A 21,427-nucleotide genomic window follows, 5' to 3' on the forward strand; every position below is an offset into this window, starting at 1 on the left:
TCAACCTCAATCCTCTCCTCGTGGAGTTAATAAATACAAACACTGCATCGCAGCCAACTACAAACTGCTCCCTGATCTCATTCTGCCGTTATGTACTTCACCCTCTGCTTCCATGTCTTTGTAAAGCTTGTAGCCCACGTCCCATCTTCCCCTCCAGCTCTGAGAATGGCTAGCATCCTTCGTGGCTCATCCACGGTGCCACCTCCCATGGGAGGACTGACATTGATTCCCTTAGTGTTGGTGTTCCCTCCCTCCTAAAATCACCTGTATTTACTTATGCAGTAGCTACACATACACACAAGGGTGCCGGTGCACGCACGCATGCACACACACGTGTACGCACACACACACAAACACACACACACACACACACACACACACACACACACACACACACCATCTCCCACCCCAGTGGAATATAAGCTCCTTGAAGCCAGAGGCCATTCTTCATAGTGTGTTTGTTTCCCTCATGCTGTGCACATAGTAGGCTGCTGAATAAATGCTTGTTCAGCTGAACTGAATGCCTGCAGAGGATGTTTTCCATGCCTGTAATATACCATTCTCCTCATCTTAGCCTGTTGACATCTTTTTTCCTCTTTCAGGACTCAGCTTAGTAACCGCTCTTTTCTAAGGCTCTCAGATGAACGCATTTTTTCATCCCTCAAATTTCTTTGGAGTATTTTGTCTTATTTGCTGCTTGCCCCTCCCCATGCCAACTTGTATCATACTTAAGTGCACGTTAGATCTGTCTTGGTCGACTGTCTATGCAGTGAGGTGTAGTGGAAGGAGCACTTGGAGAGACCCAGCATTGAATCCCAGCTCCAAGACTTACTGCTTGTGTGACCCTACAAGTCACTGAACCTCTCTTCACCTCAGGTTCCTCATCTGTAAAATGGGGATAGTAAGACTTGAAATACCTAAACTTTAAAGTGCTCAGTCAATGTGAGTGGTTGCTAAACCTTTAAGGGCAGAGACTGGGACTTTTTTTCATCATTATATCCTCAAGACCTAGTACCATGTCTTGAACAGTAGGTGCTTAATAAATATTTGTTAAATGGAATCTGAAAATATACAGTGCTATACAAATGCAAGGTATTATTATTTGTCCTGAAAAAAAAAACACTCAAATACATTTTAACAACCCACAGTCTGCTAAGCACATGTAAAAATACATGAATGAAAGTTCCCTTCAGGAGCTCTGACACACAGACACATTACTACATTTTGGTGTAGTACAACTGTGATAATGATAAAACTACATGTCATTAATCATGAACATGTCCTTTATAAAGAAGTTCTTAAACAACTGAGAAATGTTTGCAGAGTACTTTCAATAAGAATGAAGTTAAAAGCAAGTTTCTAGAAGTACCTCAGCTGCTTTGCCGTTGTAAAGACGGAAATGGTTACAGGCCTTGAGGTTGAGAGCAATGGTGCTATCAGGAATTTGCTGAAGGTAAACAGCCAGCACTTCTTGAGACACATCATAATAATCCAATTTATAGTAACAAAGAGCCACATAAACGTTGAGAGCAAGATATTCCCTGAGAAATAAGAGAGGTAAGAGCATGGATACAACATTCTAATACTACACAGAAATAGGGTTAGAGCGTCAGGATCATTTTTATGGCCCTAGGGAATAAAACCAAGGCAACAAGGTAAAGCAGAGAGGGCTGGCCTTTAAGTCAGGAAGATCTGGGTGCAAGTGCTGCCTCTGAAATATGCTACTAGCTTCGTGATCATTTAATCTCTCAGTGCCCTAAACAATTATAAAGACTCTATAAATTACAAACATAGTGCTGAGCTCCACACCAGAGACTCTTACCTAATTATTAAATCACAAGTTCAGCCAAAAAGAAGAGATCACTACAGCAATTTTAAGTCAAAAGGCATTTTGTGCATCTTTCATGAGCTGAAGGAGGTACAATGAGGAATGCAGAATTGTTTTACAACACAATATATTTATATTTCAATATTAAGAAGCCAGGAGATGACACCTAACAGGGTGGGATGAGTGAAGATGGGACAAGCTTGAATTTCAGACACTATGGTCCAAAGACCTAAATTTAACATCTAGAGTTTTACCATATCAAGATAATCATGCAATAACTACCAAACCTACCTGGGAAGATAAAAAAGGTGGGAGAACCATATTCATTAGGCACTTTGGTTTCAAAACTAATAGGATGAAGAGGTAGGGCACAAACCGGTTATCCAGCAGTATTCGCTTGTAGATATCAATAGCTTCTTGGTAGTGAGAGCGCATATAGTGAATCGATGCCAAACTGAGCTGATCTTCGGTAATATCCTGAAGATTCTGGTGAAAATTCATCAATTTCTTCTCATCATTGAACTAAGATACAATATGATAGAGGAGACTTGTAAGATTCAACTGTTAACAATACCAAATTAATAATCAATTACAGTCAACTATCATATGGGTAGAGTTTCACTTATTCCTCTCACTCTCCTGCATTTGTGTTTCCATCTTCTTCTCTACCTTCCTCATTTTTTTTTCTGTCTCTTCCTTCTCTGTCTTTCATTACAGAAAAAAAGGAAAAAAGAAAAGCCTCTGGAGAATGAGCTTTGCAAATGCAAGTCTATAAAGTGAGAACAAAATATATGTCTATTAATCCTTCTGTCCTTACCTGTTGAGGGCCAGAGCTGAAGAGTCTAATATGGGATAAGGAATTTAGGTTAGAGCTTGACTCTTTCCTTTTCCTACCCATAAGGGCTGAATTATTCAGAATACTTCGCTCACCAATTTCCTGTGCCTGGGAGGTGTTAGAACACTCTGCCCCTTGAACCTTGATGGCAAGCAGGTGTGAACAATTAAGGACTATGAGCATAAGGGCTGGGATTAGTCACAGAAGAATCATGGGAATGCCTCGGGGATGATTGTTAGCTTTCACTATATAACCTGGACCCTCAGAATAATAAATGGCTCAGTCTTTCACTGACCTGCTTGGCCCAAGTCTCTTGATTGCACACTCCTCCGTTCGATGCAACACTTAGTCGAGGGTGACACTTCCCCCAACATTGTACTGTTCTCTTTCATTGCTCCCTTTTGTGCCATTTTCATGTTCTCCCTAGCATTCTCTCCTAACTGGTGGGGGGGCTACAGGCTGCCTAAGGATTAAAGCAGAGGACTATGTGCATCTACTCTTTCAGTTGGCCACTGGAAAGAAGACTTGTCTTTTGTTTAGGAACAGCAAAAATAGTGCTACTTTCTATGGTCTAGCAAAAACACTTATTCTCTCATATCTGGAGTACAAAGCAACTGTTAGGAGGTTTCCTTGAACATTAAGTACAGTAAGAGAGAAAAGTGTAGATAACACCTGAGATGATAACCACTATACTAGAAAGACTCAAATGAGAGAAAGTTCATTAGAGTAAATGAGGTGAAAACTGAGTGGACTTGGCTAAAGAGCTATGGGTTCAAGCTCCTGCTCCATACTTACTATCCAATCCAATCTAAACCAACAAGAATTTATTAAATGCCTACTGGGTACAGGCACTGTAGGAAGCACTAGGAATAAAAAGGAAAGGAAAAGCAGGCCATGTTCTACAGTTTTCATTCTGTTTAACCCATAATACATACAAGCAGACAGAGATAGATAGGTGTGTGTGTATATGTATATGTGTGTATGCATACACACATATTTGTGTACATATACACATAAGCACACAAATGTATGTGTAGGTATATTATATATGATATATGCATCTACATATACATGCACACTGGTTTTTTGAAGAGCACTAACAACGAGGGGAATCAGGAGAGGAATTCCAAAGGCTAGGTAGGAGGCAGCCCATGAGCAGGTTCATGAAGGAAGCCAGAGATTTCAAGAAGTGGAGGTGTGGGAAGAGTGCATTCTAACCACTAGGGGCAGTGTGAGCAAAGGCATGAGGACAGGAGACAAAATACTGAATTTGGGGAACAGCAAGGAGGCCAACTTGGCAGAATGTAAAAGGAAATAATGTACAATAAGCCTAAAAAGGTAAGCTGAAGCCAGACTGTGAAGGAATTTAAATACCAAGCTAAGGAATTTGTATTTTATCCTAGAGGCAAAAGGGATTGATGTGGAGTTCCTACAGAGGCTCATAAGATTCAGGATTCAAAGGAAACTCAAAGGTTATCATCTCAGCCAACTGCTCTATTTCACAGAGGAGAATTTCTCCCAGAGGTCCAGTGTCTTGCCCATGATTATTCAGAAAACTCACCTGTCTATAAATCTGGCTCATTTCTTTCCCTTGAGCTTCAATCTCACAGGATCACAGGTTTAGAGCTGGAAGGACCTTAAAGGCCATCCAGTTCTATCCCTTCATTATGAAAAAGAGGAAATGAGGCACAGAGAAATTAAGGGATTTTCCTGAGGATCACATAACTAGTAAGTGCTTGAGGTGGGATTTGAACCTAGGTTTTTATAACTCCAAGAGGCCAGTGCCTTATCCACTACACCACAACACTCAGAGTCTCTTTCATGGACTGCCTATTGAACATTTCAAATTGGATTTCCAGGAGACAATTTGAACCAAACTTCCCTTTTTCTGTTGAAAGTACCTCTATTCTTCCTTTCTCTTCAGCTCATAATCTCAGTATTGTCCTTACTTCTTACTTCTAAACTCAACTGGTTGACAAATCTTGCTATTTCTACCTCTACAACATCTCTCCTTGCCAGCCCCTTCTCTCTACTCACAGAGCAACCAACCTAGTTCAGGGGCTCATCACTCTTCTAAACTACTGAAGAGGCCTAACTAGTATCCCTGCCTTAACCTCTTCCTCACCAAATCTACCCTCCAGAGAGCTGCCAAAGTAATTTTCCTTAAGCTGAGATCTAACCATGTCATTAAATAAACTCCCATGACTCCTTATAAATAAAGGAGAACTCCTCTGGCTTTGAGAGCCCTTCATAACCTGACTCTAAACTCTCATGCTAGCCTTATCTATCTACACTGCTTACCATCTTGCCTGCTACAACTCAGTCATACTGTCCTCCTAGCTGCTCCTCACATATAGCTCTTCATCTCCCTTCTTTACACAGGCCGCTTCTCATGCCTAGAATGCACTCTCTCCTCACCTCTCCCTCAGTGAATCCCTCACTTCTTTCAAGATACAACTTAAACACCATCTTCTAAACAAAGCCTTTCCTGGCTTCCTCAACTGCTAGGGCTCTCCCTCTCCAACTACCTTGTATTTAGTTTCTACTTATTTTGTATATACTCGTATATGCACATATTGTCTTCCTCAATAGACCATAATATACTTGAAGATAGGTACTGTTACATTTTTTGTATTTATATCTCCAGCACTAATACAATGCCTGACCCATAGAAGGCACTTAATATTAATTTTTAAAAAATACTTATCTGGCTGATTAAGTAATAGCAAGCTTCAGAGGTGGAATTTGAACATTTAACAAGAATTATTTCAGGCGGAGCCAAGATGGTGGAGTAAAAACAGTGACTTGCTTGAGCTCTCCTCCAAACCCCTCCAAACACTCATAAAAAATGGCTCTAAACAAATTCTAAAGCAGAAGAACCCACAAAAAGACAGAGTGAAACAAATTTCCAGCCCAAGACAACTTGGATGATTGATCCGAAAGGTGTTATCACGCCGGGCCGGGAGCTCAGCGCAGTGCGGTGTGGGCGTGCAGGCTGCAGCAAACCTGAAGCAGGCCTCAGAGGACTGAATCTTGGGCAGCTGTGGAGGTTTCCAGACTCCTCAATCCATGAATGCCAAAGACAACTTAGAAGGTCAGTGGGAAAAGTCTGTTTCTGTCGGTGCTGAGACAGGAAGGTAGGATTTCAGCTCCATTCCCCAAGAGCGTGGCCCTGGGGGGGCAGCTGCTTCCCGAGCTTCTGGCCCACAGACTGAGGGGGAGTTCAGTGGCTGATCAGAGAGGAATTGCAGGGATCTCTTTGCCAGTGCTGAGGCAGGAATCTCTTGCTTTGCCCATGTTTGGATCTGGGTCACAGTTCTGGGCGGCAGTGCTGGGGTGAGGAGGAGCGCTGGCGTGGTGGAGCTTGGAGTGGCTGTGGAGAGGAACCCTTCCTCACAGTTACAGGACAGAAAGGAATACTTGTGCTCACAGGCCAGGAAAGGAGTAAACACCTCGCCCCTTATCATACCACCTTGGAAGAACTGAAAATTTACAGGTCCCTGCAAGTATCTCTGAAAACAGCTACACAAACCCCTGAAGCTTGGGACAATACATTCTCCACATTGGAAGCAGACTCTTACCTTAACAAAGAGTTTAAAACTCAAGTAATTGGCTGGGATCATGAGCAAGCAGCGCAAAAAGAGTCAGACTATATAATCTTACTTTGGTGAAAAAGAAGATCAAAATATACAACCAGAAGAAGACAACAAAGTCAAAGCTCCTACATCCAAAGCCTCCAAGAAAAATATGAATCAGTCCCAGGCCTTGGAAGAGCTCAAAAGGGATTTTGAGAAGCAAGTAAGGGAAGTAGAGGAAAAACTGGGAAGAGAAATGAGAGTGATGCAAGAAAATCATGAAAAACAAGTCAACAGCTTGCTAAAGGAGACCCAAAAAAATACTGAAGAAAATAACACCTTAAAAAGTAGCCTAACCCAAATGGCAAAAGAGGTCCAAAAAGCCAATGAGGAGAAGAATGCCCTAAAAAGAAAAATTGGCCAAATGGAAAAGGAAGTCCAAAAGATTACTGAAGAAAATACTTCCTTAAAAATTAGAATAGAGCAATTGGAAGATAGTGACTTTATGAGAAATCACAACACAGTAGAACAAATCCAAAAGAATGAAAAATTAGAAAACAATGTGAAATATCTCATTGGAAAAACAGCTGACCTGGAAAATAGATCCAGGAGAAGAATTTAAAATTATTGGACTACTGAAAGCCATGATCAAAAAAAGAGCCTAGACATCATCTTTCAAGAAATTATCAAGGAAAACTGCCCTGATATAGTAGAACCAGAGGGCAAAATAGAAATTGAAAGAATCCACAGATCTCCTCCTGAAAGAGATCCCCAAAGGAAAACTCCTAGGAATATTGTAGCCAAATTCCAGAGTTCCCAGGTCAAGGAGAAAATATTACAAGCTGCCAGAAGGAAACAATTCAAGTACTGTGGAAACACAATCAGGATAACACAAGATTTAGCAGCTTCTACATTAAAGGACTGCAGGGCATGGAATATAATATTCTGGAGGGCAAAGGAGATAGGATTACAACCAAGAATCACCTATCCAGCAAAACTGAGTATAATCCTTCAGGGGAAAAAATGGTCATTCAGTGAAATAGAGGACTTTCAAGCATTCCTGATGAAAAGACCAGAGCTGAACTAGAAAATTTGACTTTCAAATACAGGACTCAAGTGGAACATGAAGAGGTAAACAGGAAAGAGAAATCATAAGAGACTTATTAAGATTGAACTGTTTACATTCCTGCATGGAAAGATGATATTTATAACTCATGAGACCTTTGTCAGTATTAGGGTAGTTGGAGGAAAAAAATTATATGTATTTATATGTAGATAGATAGATAGAGGGCACAGGGTGAGTTGAAGATTAAGGGGTCATATCTGGAGAATAAAATTAAGGGATGAGGGAGGATTATACTCGGAGAAGAAGAAAGGGAGAGGTAGAATGGGGTAAATTATCTCACAAAAAAAAACAGAAAAGAAAAGGCTCTTACAGTGGAGGGGAAGGGGGGGGAGGTGAGAGGCAATGAGTGAATCTTATTCTCATAGGATTTGGCTTAAGGAGGAAATAACATACACATTCAATTGGGTATGGAAAGCTGTCTTACCCTACAGGAAAATAGGGGGAGAACGGGACAAGACAGCAGGGGGATGACAGAGAGGAGGGCAGATTGGGAAAGGGTGTAATCAGAAGTAAATACTTCTGAGGAGGGACAGGGTCAAAAGAAAGACTAGAATAAATGGGAGGGCAGGATAGGATTAAGGGAAATAGAGTTAGTTTTTCACAACATGTCTACTATGGAAGTGTTTTGCATAACTGCACATGTACAACCTATATTGAGTTGCTTGCCTTTTCAATGAGGGTGGGTGGGGAGGGAGGAAGAGAGAAAATCTGAAACCTAAAGTTTTAAAAACATATGTTTAAAAAAAATGTTTTCACATGCTACTGGGAAATAAGAAATACAGGAAATGGGGTACAGAAATCTATCCTGCCCTATAGGAAAATAGAAGGGGAAGGGGATAAGAGAAGGGGAGAGAGATAGAAGAGAGGACAGACTAAGGGAAGGGCTATTCAGAATGCATGCCATCCTGGGGTGGAGGGAGGGGGAGATGGGGTGAAAATTTGGAATTCAAAAACTTGTGGGAGTGAATATTGAAAACTAAAAATAAATAAATTTATATTAAAAAAAGAATTATTTCAGTTCTGTCTTAATGTGACAAATGGATAGACTCAACTACTGTTTTTCAAATTGCAGCCTAGAAAAGAGATCTGATGACTATAGTTACCACTTGTCTTAATTTTTGTGATCAGCAAGCAAACAATATTAAAAGAGGGCATTTAAAATTATTCTTACATGATAATGGGATCAAAATAGTCATCATAAGAATTTTATAAAATGAATTGGGGTGATAGGAGTTTAGAATACAGCTGATTCAAACTGACTTACTTAACGACTACTTCCCCAAAGAAATAAAACTCCAACATGTATGACTATGTTATAAAGGTAAGGAAATTAATGGAATAAACAATCTTGCATAGCTATAATCCATATTCTACTTGTTTTGAAAAATCAGTGAAAAATTCCATCACCAAGAATTGGCAGGCTTTCTATTAATGCTTATAATGGAAAGAAAAAGGAAGACAGAAGAGGGAAAAATAAAACAATGTACCCAACTTAAGCAGAAATATAATACCTTGTGAGCCAAGTGGAAGAGAAGACGATTCTGGAGTCGGCTTTTGGGAGCTGAAAGAAAATACAGACTAGCTGTTAGAGAACTGAGTGGTACATATGAGACTTACACCTTTGATGGAACAGAAGAACCCCTGAGTTTGTACTTCTTCAACTCCTACCTCTTATTCTCAGAGATCTCTGCAATAATAAAAAATCTTGCAGCTTCAGTACACACCCCCAATCATTATGATAGCATTAGCAGAGGGAGCCAAAGAAGAGATAACCCTTGGACTCAGCTTCCCTTAATCAGATGCTACTGCTGTGGCCCAAAGTAGAGCTCTCCAGGCCCAGTGTAGAAAGCAGAGACATTCTGTTTTATGTTGTTTAGTCCATGCCAAACCATACACTGGCAGCAAGATACAGTCACCTCAGCACATGCATTTGTATTACGTCCTGTGGCTTCTTCCCTATATTCTTTCTTTTCCATCCTTATTCCATAAAAGCATCCCTTTCTAACCTCCACTTATGTATCTTGTATAATCCTTCCATTACTTAGTAAGTGCTTTTCATTTATTCATTCATACCGATATCCCAGTCCCCTGAGATGGATATACAGGAGACTCACAGTCTTCCCATGGAGAGTTTCTTTTCTGTTTCTTATGCTTGAAGACAAACTCCGAAAGAAAATCAACCAACAATTATTTATTGGGAATCTCTAAGTCACTGGTAGGGGAATCAGAGAAGCATGAGACAGAATTCCTGTTCTCAAGGAACTTACAATCAAATTGAAAAGCAAAAACTGACTGCAATAGCCTGTGGGTTGATCTCCTGGTCACAACTGTCTCCTTGCTTCAGTCCACCCTCCACTCAACTGTCAAAATGATCTTCCTACAGTGAAGGTCTGACCGTATCACTCTACTCCGTAAACTCCAGTGGCTTCCTATCACCTTCACTATCAAATAAAATCCACTTGGTTTTCAAAACCCTTCATAACCTGGCCTTCCTTACATTTTCAGTCTTCTTACATTTCACACCTCATCACATACTCTTCAGCCCAGTGACACTGGCCTCCTTGCTGCTCCTCAAACAACATGCTCCATCTCTGGATGTTTTCAATGGCTGTCCCATGCCTGAAATGCTCTCCCTCCTCATCTTGGACTCCTGGTTTTCCTAACATCCTTAAAGTACAGCTAAAATACCACCTTCTACAGGAAGCTTTTCCCCATTCCCCTTAATTCTAGCACCTTCTCTCTCTTGAGTATTTTCAATTTATTCTGTATATTGCTTAGTTGTACACAGTTGTTTATATGTTGTCTTCCCCATAGACTGGGAGCTCCTTGAGGGACTGTCTTTACCTTTGTTTGTATCCCCAGAGCTTAGCAGAGTGCTTAGCACATAGCGCTAATGTTTACCGACTGACATTAAACAATTAGAGAACAATGTAAGGCAGCATGTAAATACTAAATTGTGGTATGGAAAAAGGAAAGCAAGGTCAATGTAAACTGGAGTTGTTACAGTTTTTGTGAAAGACTTGAACTAAAATTCTTTCCAAAAAATCCTCTCAATTCTTTAACATATTCTTCCCCAAGTTAAATAAACATATGCCAGGTATACCGTTCTTGAATTTTCCTAAGTTTCAACTGGTTCTTCTCTAACTACCCTCCACAACCTCTTCCCCCATTCTTGTATGTGTACCCCACATTGAGTATAGTTCTTCTACAATGACTATGAGGATAGAGGTTGGGAGATGAGTTTTTTCAATTTCCTGTTCTGACCCTGCCTTTTAGAAAAGGATAAAGCAGTTATAGAAAAGATAACCACAATATATAGACCAAATAAATTCAACCTAGAGCAAGAATAGTAATATTTTGTTAGGAAATGGCTTGGGAAAAGGATAGCATTGTCCTTTCTGGTCCCCTATACTCATCTTCTCCCTTTTCTGTTCTAACAGCGTAATTCCTATTTCCTTAAATTAGGAAGAAGAAATATTGCCCATTCCCTCTTCCCCTAGATGCTGGCCAGGCCTAGAGAAGTAGAAATAAAGCTTAATTTTGGTACGATGATAATCTTGGAAAAATTATCTTTCTTTAACAGCTCTGTAAGACAGGAAAAGCTGTGTTAGTTGTTATTCTGGTAGCTATTTGAAATAGTACCTGCATCATGCTTAAAAGCGGGGGAAAAAAATCAGCTTTCTCGAACATAAAGCAGCACAAATCCATACTAGCTATTATATAAAACATATATAATCTTACTAATTTATCAAGTAATTTAGTTTCTGGAGATAACAAGTTTTAAAAATCTCAAAAACTACTGCTGCTACAGAGAGAAATATAACTGAATGGCTCATCTCACCTTTAAAGCCTGCTGTTTCTGCTTGTTTATACATCCCAAGAAAGAAGTAGGTACAGGCCAAGTTCACCCAAACTTCAGGATTACAACCCTCCTCCTTTGTCACAGATTCATATTCCTGAAATGCAGGATGTTAAACTGTTATATTTAAGTAATAAAGCAGGAAAGCAACTTACCTTTTAGGAAATCACAGGGTCCCTTGTGCTTTCCTTTCCCTGAGAGGTTAAGCAGCATGCTAGGGTGTAACCTACCTAATTCTAGGAGGAATGTTGCCCCAGTCACCCCAATCTTTTTATTCCTCCAAAATTGATCTAGGGTCACAAGCTGCAGAGATGTCAGGTTGCCAAAATTTTTGGTTTGGCTCAACAAGCTATATAAATGGAAGGCTGCTAAGATATTTTTCTTTTGTAGAAGTAAACATAATAATAATAGCTAACATTTTCATAATGCTTCAAAATTTGCAAATCACTTTACATACATTATCAACTTAGGGCCTCACAACAACCCTCTCTATGAGGTAGATGCTACCTATATCATTCTCCTCATTTTACAGACAAGGAAACTGAGGCTCAGACAGATTAAATGACTTGCAGATGATCACTCAGCTAGTATGTAAAGCAGGATTTGAATGCAGGTTTTTCTTATTCCTTGCACCACCCTGGTCCTAATTTAACTTCAAGATGTAGCTCCTCTAGTACACAGAGAATGCCTCTGTCTTCTCAGTTCAGATCCCTTAAGAGGTAGACAGTATAAGTAATGCCACTTGCACAAGTTCTTAGAGTTAGGGAAAGGATCTGGAGCTGTGACAGATTTGATTCGTAAGGTGACTCCCAGATGAGAAGCCTCCTACACAGCCTGAGCAAGTTCCCTCTCCCAACTCACAGTCTTAGGGAGTTCGCCGGGGTCACACTGCCACCATGTGGCAGAAAAGTAGACTGGAACCCAAGTTGCCCTGGTTTCAGTCGGTTCTCTATGCACTATGCCATGTAGCTTATCAGTTCTTAGCTTTATTTATCTGATAAAGAGATTTTATTTACCACCAAGGTCACATTTTGAAATTCATGTTGCCAACTATGTTTTTCAGATAACCTTTCAATTTCTTAAATCTCTTTTCCCAAATGTCAGTGTTCCTTCTGTTTTCCTTAAGATGTTTCTAGGCCTGTCTTCCCTTTCTTTTCTTTTCTTTTCTTTTTTTTTCTGAGGCAATGGGGTTAAGTGACTTGCTCAGGATCACACAGCCAGTGAGTGTTATGTGTCTGAGACCACATTTGAACTCAGGTTCTCCTGACTCCAAGGCCAGAGCTCTATCCACTGCGCCACCTAGCTGCCCCTCCCTTTCTTTTCCAGCCTCCACAAATAACTAACGACCTTGTTCCAGTCAATTCAATTCAACAAAGTGTTTTCCTGAAACATCTATGGTCATCTTTCTTGTCCTGGTCCCTTTTCTTCTTCAGCCCTGTCTCCACTACTTAATTAAGTCCCCGGTTAATCCTTAAGACCCCTACACCAATTATTAGGCTTCTCAAATATTCCATGCTGTACCTAAAGACCAAGAATCTATGCTCAATTGATTAAATAGTTCTATTTACTAACTTTAAAATATGTGACATATAGCTACCAAACGCCACCCACCATCAGTGCTTATATTCAGAGCCAGAATCCTATGGATTGGAGACATTGACTATATACAACATGAAATAACCAAACAGAATCATTTAGAAGACAACCAAGCAAAGATATACAAAGAATAAAGTTTCAAATGACAAAATATGAATAAATAGCAATAAATATCCTCAAGTGATAAAATTCTGACTTCCTCAGGCAAGAAAATAATCAAGCAAAGTACGAAGAAACAAATTTTCTTCAGATGAAACTTTCCCAAAGAATTTCTAAAAACAAACCACATCTCTAAATTATTTCTTTACTAACCTCCAAAGCTCTCTTGTAGTCACCCAGATGAAAAGCACAATATCCAATCCACAAATCAGTATCCTCATCTTGCTCTCCTACGTGACGTTTGAACTTCAAGATTTAATGATATGGTGAAATAAACATTGAAAGTTAAACCCTTTTAAAAATATTAAGTTAAATTTTCACTTGATAATAATGAATTATAGATGCTGAAGGTAAAACTTACTTTTCATTAAAATAATATTCTGGTAAAATCATTATTATATTATCATATTTATGTAGTGATTTTTACTTAGAAAATACATCTACTATCCTTACAATTCTGTGAGATGAAGAAAGTAGGGTACAGAGAAATCACATGACTTACCTTAGACCATATAGTTGGTTTATGGTAAAACTGGGATTAAAACCCAGATCTCCTGGCTCTTGGCCCATGGCTTTTTCCCACTAGACCATACAATACAAAAGAACATAAGAACTTCCATAAATGGCTCAGACCTTGGGTCCTCTGGTCCAGTAATTAATTTTAAACAGAAGTACAAAGAAATGTTTTTTGGCAGGCCGGGTTGATTGCAAAATGTTAAAGAATATATTCCAAATGTTATATTTTCCATGAAGAACCCATTATCTATCTAGCACTCTCAGACTATGAAAACTTAATTTAAGCTCATTCATATTTCATTTTAGGATGTCAGGATACAAAGCTAGAAGAAACTTCAGAGATCACTAGACTATTCCTTTATTTTACAGAAAAGGCCAGAGACAAAGTAATTGTAGCTTGTATTTCCATAAGTTTACTACCTTTCACATAAAGTATAACTTAATTTTATTCGTGCTAAGTTTATTTTTTTCAAGCTTCAAAGTATTCTCTGTAGTTTCAGAACTCGATAATGGTGCCTATACACATTAAGTCGTTGATCAATTTAGAGTATATCCTCTTAGCCTTTGTCTCTACAGACTGAAGAGACTTAATCTTATATTATTAATATCCTATCCCAACATTAGGGCACTTCTCAACATTCAATTAACATCCCTTCAACTGAGTATATTCTCTGAAAACACTTAGGCCAGCCTGCCAAAATGAACGATCATGGCTTTTATAGCTTACCCATTTAGAAATATAACTAGCAAAGGCAAATTTCAGAGCAAGAGCAACCGTAGTCAAGGGCAAGCAGCCACCAAATGGGACCAAGAGGATGACGTAAGCATGCAAATCCCTTTTGGAATTCATTATGGAGATGTAATACATGCAATTAAGTTCAATTCCTAGAGTAGGAGTAGAAGGAAAAAAAAGTTCCTGCAGTGGCTGAGGGGATGGGATACCCGAGTTGAAAGGGGCCCTGGAGGCCACCGAGTTCAAATCAATGCCTTTAGTGTCCCCGGCTGTTCCTAACTCCCCAGATCCTCCGGGAGGCTTCCTGAAGAGAAGGTAGCACTGTGAGGATTTCTTTCACCTGGGTTGAGGAGGGGAGGAAGGCATGGGCTCCTTGGAAAGAAGGGAGGGAAGGGAAAACCCTGGGGGAGGATAAAGGAGATTTATTCTTGTGAAAAAGAGGAAGGTTCCAGGCTATAATATGCTGCTGATGGGATCTAAATATGCTCTTCTAACACTTTAGCAGGAGTCAGAAATGATACTCTCCTTACCTCCTTCATTCAAGGCTAAAGGAATATAAGTGTTAAATTTTTCATCCCTTTAAATTCTGTTCTATTCTACCCTGAAGCAAAAGAATAAAGGATACATGCTTTCTTTTTTGGCTGATACCAACACTGTCCACTGTATTTGACCTTGGTTTTGTTAAAGAAGCCAAATCTTCCTTCAATTCATTTCAATTTAATTTAATAAGCATTTATTAACTACCTATTATATAGCAGGCATATAGAGTAACCAAACAGTTCCTCTGTGGAAATCTTCATCTAGATGGAAATGTCAGTAATAATTCAAAATCCTCCAGCTCAATGATCACTTCTAATAACATTTAGATCAACTGTTCTGAAATTTCACCAAAGTACTCTGGCACCACTGTTTGCCACTTAATTATTGTAATCTTGTTACAATAACTGGGGTTATCGATTATGTCTAAAATTTCTTGTGTGATGACAATAATATAAACTCCAATCTGTCTGCTTCAGAAATATTTTGGGAATAAAAATGTCCCTATTATTTTCTTTAAAAAATAAGGTAGAGAACTATATATTCAGTCTATCTCCTTTTTACCTCTCATTATATTAATTTTATTCTGATTATCCATCTGATTTTTTTTTCCTTTGAAGCTATGTGACACTAGGAAAAGTCACAAATTTTTTGTCTCTCAGTTTCCTCATCTGTAATAATACTAGAATTAATACTTTATATTTATATAGTGCTTTAAGGTTTGCAAAGCACTTTAAATATATTATCTCATTTGTGAGATAGGTGTTATTTTTATTTCCATTTTTTTCCTCAAGGAGGTTGTGACTTACCTAGATCACTTAGCAAAGTGTGCAAGGCATGATTCAAACCCAGGCTTTCGGGGCAGCTGGGTGGCGCAGTGGATAGAGCACTGGCCCTGAAGTCAGGAGGACCTGAGTTCAAATCTAGCCTCAGACCAAACACTTGACACTTACTAGCTGTGTGACCCTGGGCAAGTCACTTAACCCCACCTGCCTAACCAAAAAAAAAAAAAAAAAAACAAAAAAACAAACCCAGGCTTCCTTACTTCAAGTGCAACATTCTACTCACAACACATGACTAAAGATCTGTTTATTATTTCACAGGGAGGTCCCTAGCTCAAGGGATGAAAGATTGACAATTTATGTAAGGACATGCACAAGAGCCACACAGAATAAAAAGGCACTGGATGGGGGTTCAATCTGTACCATTCATTAGATGGAGTGTCTCATCAATATGACCACATAGTCATCTAGTTATGAAAGTATTATTCATACTATAACTAGAAAAGTGCGAATATTTATTATTGAATTAGAGACAATGAAAACATAAGTGGCACTCACCTTCCATCTGGTGCTTTGTAGGCATAGTTGTTTTTCTGAGTGGTACAAATCTAATTCCTAAATAGCTAATTTTTCATCTCAATCACAACTATCATTGAAGACCTAATTTTTTCTTTTTTAAAAAATAATTTTCTTTTTTGTTATTCTCAACAGAAATGAAAAGCAATAAAATCTAGAGTAGCCACATTAAGTGAATGGTTGTGATGACTTTCAGAGGTTCCTAAAGTGAGTGATACCACCCCCTTGGGGGGTGTGGGAACAATGGGAGGCAGTAGTAGCTTTGGATGCAACTGGGGGGCATTGAATAAAAATAAGCGAGCAGTGGAAACATAAAGAAAGAAGAGAAGAGAATTTTGAAAAACCATTCATACATATTTCATTTGTTGTGACAGAGTTAAAGTTGTAGTGATTACATTATCTTCCAAATAAACACAAAAAAATGCAAGTTATAACCAATCAGTGGTCAAGTCTGCTGACAGGTCTTAACAAGCAAGTGTTGGCAGGTGAATGTGTCACACATTGTCGTGAAGTCCTGCATGCATCAGCAGGAATATGTGTGTGTAATGACTTGTTTACAATATGATACTGTACAGTTACATGATACAATATTGTGTCATCAAAGTTTCAATACAGGAAAAAACCCACAGATTTAAAATAAATTATTAAATTAAAGATGTCATTTAAAAATATCTATATCTATATCTATATATATATATATATATATTTTAAATGATGCAAATTTAAAAAAAATATTTCCAGGGTGGGTCTTGAGTAACTTTTTTTTAAAAGGGGTGGCAGGCCAAATAAGCTTGGGAACCTCTGCTTTAGCAAAAGGCATTAATGTCAACCTATTCTTTTCCTCTTCTAGCTATTAAGTCCCTTTTTCTATATAATACACATCACTTTAGTTGAATTGCAGTTGAATATGTGTATGAACTAACTTAAATTATCCTAGTAGTTAGAAACTATACACTAACCCACAGTAAACTATCCTTTAAATGTTTATTATTAGTTTTTGAATTCCTTGTAAGTTCCTCCTCAAATACTTTTTTTTGACTTGCTTAAGGGAATATCCATATTGATGCAGTATTGAAATTCCAATTTTCACTTCATCTGCTTCTTTTCTCCTCCTATTTTTCATTTTCTGAAAAATTCCTTTTTTTCTGTATGATAGCCTCTGACTCTTGACAGATAACTTAGTCAGTCAACAAGCAAATTTATTAAGCATTTACTATGTGCTAGGCTTTAAAAGAAGGAAAGAATGTATCTGGATTGGGAAACAAATTTGGATAGTGTGAGTCTGACAGGAGAAGCTGTTGATAATTTTTAAAAATCCTTTTCACTTATTTATTTATCCCAAATTTCCAATAATTGATTTTTTAAAGTGCCCAGGTTGATTATGGGAAAGAATTAACTTTGATCTATACCTTACACAATACACCATAATAAATTTCATTTGAATAAACAACTAAGCTTTTAAAAATTATTTTTAATCTCTAAATAACAAAATTATTTATCTATGAAAGACATCTTTGATTTAAGAATGGAGGATTAATCAGAAATAAGATTGATTTGTTTGAATATATATGTATAAAATATTCATAAACCAAATGCAATAAATATTAAACAGAAAATAACAAACTGGACAAAGACACATGAGAAACATAACTAGAAGAAAGTTTACTATCTAAATATCTAAAGACCCTATACATAATATTCAGAATCTATCTAATAATGAACAATCAAGGGAGACAGTTTACATAAGCAATAGTATAATATAATTAAAAGGACACTGGCATTAACATTAGTCTTGAATTTCAGTCACAATTCTGCCACTTGAAAATGGCATGATCCCTCTGAGCTTCAGCTTCCTTATCTGCAAAATCTGTATAATAAAATCTACCTTGCAGGATTATTATGAAGCTTGAATGACATCATATAAGTGAAGAGTTCTGTGAACTGTAAATTGCTTTATAAATTATGGTACTGTTAATAGTATCTGGAAATACAAATAGTAATCACTGCAACACTAGCAATGAAAATACGTAATTTAAAATAATTCCCATTTCTACACCACTTTAAGGTACTACGACATGATTTCAACTAACAAAAACAAATAAAAAAAATTTTAAACCCCATACTAACAAGGATGTGGTGAAACTAGCACAGGAACAATTGTGGAAAGCAATCTGACAATATACATGATAAGCTCAATTTTACCCAGTAATTCCACTTTGGAGAATATATCCCAAGGTATTAAGAAAAACAAAAATTATACCAAGACTTTTGTAGTGGCATTAATGTATAGTAATAATAATAATAATAATAATAATAATAATAATATTAATCCAAATGTCCAATTAGAGAAAAATCATTAAGCAAAATTACAGTGTTAACGGCTGTTTGTACAGAGTACCTGAGAAGGCACCTCCTCATATGGAGAACCTGGGGAGCTTGTGTCTGGGACATCTGTGATGACATATAAGGGAATGCCTTGGAGAGATGGCAGCAGTCAGTAACCACGTGATGAAGAGGAGGCTCTCTGACTGGCTGTAGAGACATTCAAAAATGCCTGACAGCTTCAGGCTCCTCCACCTCGCCCCAGCCCTCTCGAGGGAGCTCAGTGACCACTGAAGGGACTGTGGCCGAGTGTCCAGTCTACTGTCATTGCGAGACTGTTGCCTCAAGGAACAAGGAGTGACACTCAGGAATAAGAACCAGCCAAGACAAGGACTTATCAGTATCCATGCTGCCTCTGGATATGAACTTGATGGAAACAACACTCGTAGGAAGGGAGCTGGTGAGCCCAAGGTAGTGTAGAAAAGAGGATGCCCCTGAGGTACTGGGAGGCAGGAGGAGGGGAAAAGAGAGAATGGTGGGGTAAAATGCTTGTACTTTGTTCTTGCTGCATCTGAAATAAATAACCCTTTGTAACAGCCACCTGATGTTAAGGGGTCAAATGGAACTGGAGCACTAGTCACAGGCCCCCTAAAAATGGGGGGACACAGTCAGTCAGGTGTGCTTGAGCCAATGTCATTAGAGAATGCTCCCAGACTCCTGAGGGCACCCTAAAGCCTAAGGCCCAGAGAGAGCAGGGCCAGAGCGTCCAAATACATTAATACATGAGATACTACACACATCTCAAAAATCCACTGATCAATAAGCAATCATTAAACACATCATTAACATCCCAGGAACTATGTTAGACTCTATGGATACAACTACAAAAATCAAACAGTTCCTTCCTTTAAGGATCTTATACTCTATCAAAGAAGACATGTATGCATATACATATATCTATACACATACACACACACACACAGAGGTTGGTTGGTTGGTTGTTGTCCTTTGTTCTCGAAGAGGACTAAAATGACATCACTATGCTAGAGTCAAGCCAAGACCGTGGCTGATCAGATCAATACAAGTTCAGAACATTCTACCACAAGTAGGGCACAAATAGTCCATGTGAATGTTTGGGGTGGATTATCTAAATTTGCACATCCTGCGTTTCTTTTGAGCTATTGCAATTCTGCTTTACTCACAGAGCACGGCGCCTTCTCTGATGAGGGCACGCCATGCTGGGTTGTCCTGTGCCAGTGTCTCCCATGTCACACAATCAATTCCAAAGTTCTTAGAAGAGACCTTGAGAGTGTCCTCATATTGCTTCTGATCAGCATGTGAGCACTTGCCCTGTGTGATTTATGCTCTCCATAAAAGTCTTTTTGACAAGTGTATGTTTTGCATTCAAACAATGAGGCCAGCCCATCGGAGTTGCATTCTCTGAAGTAGAGTCATATATATATATGCATACATACATACATACACACATATATGTATAAGTGTGTATATACGAAGTATACAGACATAATGAGTATATGAGAACTATTAAAGTTTAAAACAGCACTAAGCCTTTCGGCTTAGCCTGTCTATATGTGTATGTACATATGTGTCCATATTTCTACATATGTACATGTTTACAACTACTTTCCTCCCAAGGACTCCCTGCCATTCTTGATAGTTGCGCTTATTCTGGTGCTAAAGTTGCTCAGAATTGCAAGCTTGCCCTCTCGTGGCACACTGATGATGAGGATCTGCAAGCCTTCATAGAATTTTTCTTTGACCTCATCAGGGTTCGTCATGGTGGCATGGCACTTTCCTTCAAGTATCAATTGCACTGTCATGAGCCTGTCTTTTACTCCTTTTGGGAGGCATATAAGTTTGCTGAGTAGATTAGATGTGATTGCAAAACCTACACCAGCTTCACAGTACTCTCCTTCACTGTGACCATCCCAGAAAAATGTATATCCAGCTTCAACTTCAGTAAGACCTTCATTTGCTAACCTCGCTTCGTTCAGGGCTGCTATTTGGATGCAGTTCCTTCTGAGTTCTCTTGCAACAAAAGCTGTTTGTCACTCAGGTCTACTGAATTTCATGTCCATGAGTATGCGCACACTCCATGTACTACTAATGGTGAATGAAATCATCCTAACAAAAAATTTTGTACTTCACCATCCACGTGTAGAACCACTGGTCACAGTAAGTGAAGAAAATCTGAATGCTGTGGATAAACTCATTTACCTTGGTACTATGCTTTCCAGGGATGTCCATACTGATGAGGTTGCTTCGTGTATTACCAGAGCTAACTCAGTCTTTGGGAGGCTTCAAAGTAAAATGTGGGAGAAAAGAAATATTAGGCTCCCTACCAAATTGAAGGTCTATGAAGACAGTGTGCTGATTTCATTGTTGTATGGCTGTGAAACCTGGACAGTCCATTAGCACCATGCCAGAAAACCGAACTGCTTCCACTTGAATTGTCTTGGGAAGAATCTGAATATCACCTGGCAAGATAAGGTACTGGATGCTGAGGTCCTCCTCAAGCTGAACTGCCAAGCATTCAAATTCTACTTAAGGTAATTCTGATGGGCCAGCCAAGTAGCCAAAATGATAGGACCTGCACAAGGGCAGAAGAAGCAGTACAAGGATATTCTCAAGGTCTCTCAGAAGAATTTTAGTATCAATTGTGAGACATGGGAGATGCTGGCACAGGACCGCCCAGCTTTATGTGCCCATATCCAAGTAAGTGCTGTACTTCATGAGCAAAGCAGAATCGCAATAGCAAAAGGAAACATGAGTTGTACAAATCCAGAGACACATCCATCCCAAATGTTCTGATGGATTACTTCTGCCTGACCTGTGGTACAGCCTTCCCAACTCATCTTGGACTGATCAGCCACAGCCTAACACACTTTACCCTGACCCCAACACCATGATGTGACTGCTCCTCTTAGAAAAGGACAGGAGAACAACAACTACAACTATGTAT

The 21,427-nt window shown here is 38.8% G+C and overlaps 1 protein-coding gene across 6 annotated transcripts in view; it reads right to left on the reverse strand.

The window, feature by feature from the left end:
* Positions 1 to 21,427, reverse strand: part of IFT56 (intraflagellar transport 56) — a 77,363-nt gene that overhangs the window by 46,523 nt on the left and 9,413 nt on the right. For 5 of the 6 annotated variants that reach the window (XR_002326715.1, XM_020998075.2, XM_020998076.2 and 2 more), the window contains exons 3-7: positions 13,132 to 13,224; positions 11,206 to 11,320; positions 8,876 to 8,925; positions 2,205 to 2,350; positions 1,370 to 1,541 (exon numbers count right to left, since the gene is read on the reverse strand). Coding sequence is in view for 5 of the 6 variants with exons in the window: in XM_020998075.2 (XP_020853734.1) it covers positions 1,370 to 1,541; positions 2,205 to 2,350; positions 8,876 to 8,925; positions 11,206 to 11,320; positions 13,132 to 13,224 (576 nt within the window). In the remaining variant the exon portion in view is untranslated. The remainder of the gene's footprint in view (positions 1 to 1,369; positions 1,542 to 2,204; positions 2,351 to 8,875; positions 8,926 to 11,205; positions 11,321 to 13,131; positions 13,225 to 21,427) is intronic. The other variant, XM_020998078.2, reaches the window with a different exon arrangement.

This window comes from Phascolarctos cinereus, unplaced genomic scaffold (genome assembly GCF_003287225.1).
Source record: "Phascolarctos cinereus isolate Bilbo 61053 unplaced genomic scaffold, phaCin_HiC Scaffold_1;HRSCAF=81, whole genome shotgun sequence".
NCBI classification, from domain to species: Eukaryota; Metazoa; Chordata; class Mammalia; order Diprotodontia; family Phascolarctidae; genus Phascolarctos; species Phascolarctos cinereus.